Raw genomic sequence first — 4,218 nt, 5'->3', positions numbered from 1 at the left:
CAATTTTCTTGTCTCAACCTCCTCAGTGCTGGGATTACAGGTATGCACCACCACACCTGGTTCTGCCATGCCACATTTTTTAAATGATAGAAAAGGTGCATCTAAGGCCAGGTATGATGGCACACTTGGGAGGCTGAAGCAGGACAGAATCACTACAAGTTTAAGGCCAGCCTGGGCTAGTGAGTGCAAAGCCAATCTGAATTACATTATGAGACCTTGTCTCAAAAAAAGTTAGGCTGGGGATGTAACTCAGTGGTACAGTGCTTTCCTAGCATGTACAAAAACCTAAGTTCAATCCCCAGCACCACCACAAAAAAACAAGTCAAACGTACATATGAATAAATAATAAATTCATAACAAAATTGAAAAGCAAAAGGAGAAAATCAATTAGCAAATTGAAATTTATGAGAAGTTCCTGGAAATCCAAGCAATGAGATATTAGCAGGAAAAAGGATATTCATACAGCTAGCAATGCAGTTTCAGGGGGGATTGTTTTCTGTCTCAAAAGGAGGGAAGATAGAAAGTTAATGGGCTAATGTTCAGTTATACTTGTTGTCATGAGAGGCAAGTTTCTGCTTCATTGCTTCTAGTCTATTGGTGAAGTCAGAGGCTAGGATATGAGATGAATGGGGAAATACACAGGGCTGGGTTTTTAGGACAGAGTATTTGACAGTGCTCATGAGGGACAGTAGAAAAAACTGAGGGGATTGTCCAGTACTACCAAGTACTCTGACAAAGAGCTACAGATAAGATGTGGACAGAAATACACTGAACTGCATGATTTCACTTGTAGGGGCCAGCAGAGTTTACCTTTAACATTGTGGCTTTCAACAAGTGGCATGAGCTGTAAGAGTACAAGTTCCTAAACATGTTTCTGCATGAGTTTTAGTGGCAAAGAGCCATATGAAAAGGTGTCAGCAAATTATGGACTTTAAACTAAGAATGGTTTTTAAAATTTTAAATATAAGCAGAAGACTAGTGACACATGAAAATTATATGAACATTCAAATTTCAATGTTTATGAGCACAATTTTACTACAACCCAGCCACAGTAACTTGTTATACACAATGGATGCTATTGTGGGTGCTTTCATGTTAAATGGCAGAGCTGAAGAGCTGGGACAGAGAATATCATGGCCTACAAAGCCATAAATATTTACAGAAATTACTGGCTGACCACTGAAATAGAATAAAACTGCATTTGGAAACAAAAAGATATCTAAAAAGTTACAGGATCCTGAAGATGGAATTGTTGGTATCTTACAGACACATTAAAAGGGAAGGACACATCTGTTACTTAATAATATCATGATATAATGCAAAAGTTACATTCTTGTATTACATACTCAGCACTGCACACTGATATGTTCAATCTATTCTCCATAAATTATATTATTAGTAGTGTAAGTGATGGACAATCACTGTGACAGTTAATCACGATGGTCAACTTTATTGGCATGAGATTTGCCTAGATCAGTAAAGCAAACTTCTATGTGTCTGGTGGGTCCTGGGAACTACATCTGATCTCTGGCCCCTTCCTCCCTGTTTCCTTCTTGATCTTTGTTTGCTGGTAAAAAACTCTGCTTTGCCATGAGGGTCTCCCATGTTTCCACCATGCAGCCAGGTAATCATGGGCAGAAGACTCTGAAACGATGAGCCAAAATAAACCTTTTTTCCCCTCAAATTGAGTATATCTGGTATTTTCTCCCAGCAACAAAAGCTGACTAATGCAATCACCAAACAAAACCAAAAACTTTCCCATTATATAAGGACTGACTGAAAAAAAAAAAAAAAAAAAAAAAAAACCTCTAAACAAACAAAGAAACAAAACCAGGTGAGTCAGTAATAATTTTATGTTATTTAAAAGCCTAAGAAGAAAAACCAAAAGTCACCCTTGGTGACTATACTTCAAGGCAAGAAGTATAGCTGGTTCTCCACATCTATTATGGGAGGCCAACATTTGTGTTCCATTTCAGGCCCTTACCAATGTCAAATTGCCTTCCTATTTGATCTTTTAAAATATGTTTCTCTTTATCACTTCATAGATCCTGGCATCCAACTATTGCCCTAAAAAAAAAAAAAAAAAATTTGACCTCAAGAAATAATTCAGCTTTGGTCTTACATCTTCCAACAGTGACAAATTATATCACTTATTGAAGATATTTAATAACTGCATTCTTCAAAGTTGAACCTACTGTTAATTAAAATAGGCTCACCTACATAACTACCTTGCCCCTTGGTTTACACTGGCAACTGGAATAATCAATGATGATTTATTTAGAATTGATGGACATTTTTATATTAAAGTAAGAACTTCAACTTCAATTAGTGGTACCAGCATCATTACAAAATGGTATGGTTACATTATCAGTTTGACAATAATAAACTTTAAAAGATTTAGTTAATAAATTGCTTACTAAAGTATTTTGTTTTTGTCTTTTAATGGGACGTTTACTCTTCAGATGAAATAAATATATTTATGATAGAGAATAACCTTTGGAAAATTTAAATATGTACCTAATTATATTTAAATCAGCTTGATTTTAATTTATTCTGAGATTTTTAAATCCCAGTATTCTAGGATTTTTTAAAAATAGTGCCATGAGTAATGAAAATAGCAAAAATATGAGCAAATGAAGAAAATGATGTGTATAAAAGTGAAGAAAAAATAATACAACAGAAGTTATTATTTGCTTTTAATAATTTCCTTGCCACAACTCCCTCATTTAGGTTAGAAATTCTCTTGTAGCCACTTGTGTCCTAAGGGAAGATACAATAAATTTCACAGCTTCCAAAAATGCTGCTGGAAATAGAACAACTGAACACATTTTTGTTACAGTATTACACATTAAGGAAAACCAAAACTGAATAGTATAAATTCCAATTATACATAACCACTGAAGTATATTTAAGCCAACATTAAAAACTAAACTGAGCATTATTTTAATACACGAAAGGTTTCTGTTTTTACATTACCCAGATATAGCTATAGTCACACTTCATGCTTTTGTGTTAATGGCAATTTTTTTTCTACAAAACTTTTTTGAAGATAGTAACATATTTATATTAATGCTCTAATAACCACAGAAAAAATCTAAATGAAATGTGAGAAATTTTTTCAACTTGTCTCATTTATGTCCTTTACAAATATTAAAATACTACAATATATACTTACTCCGGACTAAATTATAAAGAGCTGTACTTCTAAGTATACCCTTCAGTTTTTACTATCAAACACTTGCTTTGGAGTGCCAAATAGCATTTTCTAAATTATGTTTGATATCAGCCACTTAAGTTAAATTGTTTGAAAGTATTACTATAAATAATTTTGGATCAATAGTACAATAAAAATGACTTACAGATTTCTGCTATTATTTTAGTTATTTTGAAGGTATGCAGGAAAAAATAATCTTATGTACTAAAACATACCTTGCCATGAGGATCAGCAAACATTCTTGTGAAAATTTCACACAATCTTTTCAGTTCAACTCGACTGCCAAAAATAATAAGGTGGCTAATTAATATCTTGGTATGGGCTGATGTCATTTAAAAGCAAACTTACACATACTTAAATTTCATTAATAACAAGAACAACAACAACAGGTATCAGTCTTCACTATTGAGAAATTTTCGAGATTTACTAGTCTGGGCTAATTGTAAAGGTATCATACACAACCATTCTGTTATAACCTATTATAAAGGCTGAAAAGACTGAACTATTATAAAGACTGAAAGTTCTGAAAAGAAACACAATTGCACTGAGTAATGTAGCAGGACAGGAAAAATTCCCCTGAGGGAGTCCCAGTACATGAATTTTAAAATTTTCAGATATTTTCTTAAATTTTGCCACTTAGGAGTTAAAATTTTTCTAAAGTTTACTGTCTGCCATTAAAAATGACATATAAACCTATCATTAAACTATTCTTGAACCTAGACAATATTTTGATGATTACTGCAATGAGTCACGAAATGTGATATTGTATATATGAAAACAATGAGGTAGTTCATAAACATTTAAGTTATATAGTTCTAATACATCCTAAAATAAATAGCAAATATATTAAATCCTGATTTCACAGGTATCAAGACAGAAAGTGGCCTTCTTTGTCCATCACACTCAAACTTACAAAATTATCTGAAATTATAATTTTAAAGGACTCAATTACAAAGGATTAAATGTTATACAGACAAAGACAATGAAGGAGGTAGGGGAAAAAA

At 32.9% G+C, this 4,218-nt stretch overlaps 1 protein-coding gene across 12 annotated transcripts in view; it reads right to left on the bottom strand.

The window, feature by feature from the left end:
* Positions 1 to 4,218, bottom strand: part of Clasp2 (cytoplasmic linker associated protein 2) — a 203,474-nt gene that overhangs the window by 50,611 nt on the left and 148,645 nt on the right. For all 12 annotated transcript variants that reach the window (XM_023719722.1, XM_023719727.1, XM_023719721.1 and 9 more), the window contains one exon: positions 3,430 to 3,493. In XM_023719722.1, coding sequence (XP_023575490.1) covers positions 3,430 to 3,493 — 64 coding nt within the window. The remainder of the gene's footprint in view (positions 1 to 3,429; positions 3,494 to 4,218) is intronic.

This window comes from Octodon degus, unplaced genomic scaffold (genome assembly GCF_000260255.1).
Source record: "Octodon degus isolate 3935 unplaced genomic scaffold, OctDeg1.0 scaffold00071, whole genome shotgun sequence".
NCBI lineage: Eukaryota > Metazoa > Chordata > Mammalia > Rodentia > Octodontidae > Octodon > Octodon degus.
The sequence above is the reverse complement of the archived record's forward strand: the minus strand, read 5'-3'. Positions and strand labels throughout refer to the sequence as shown.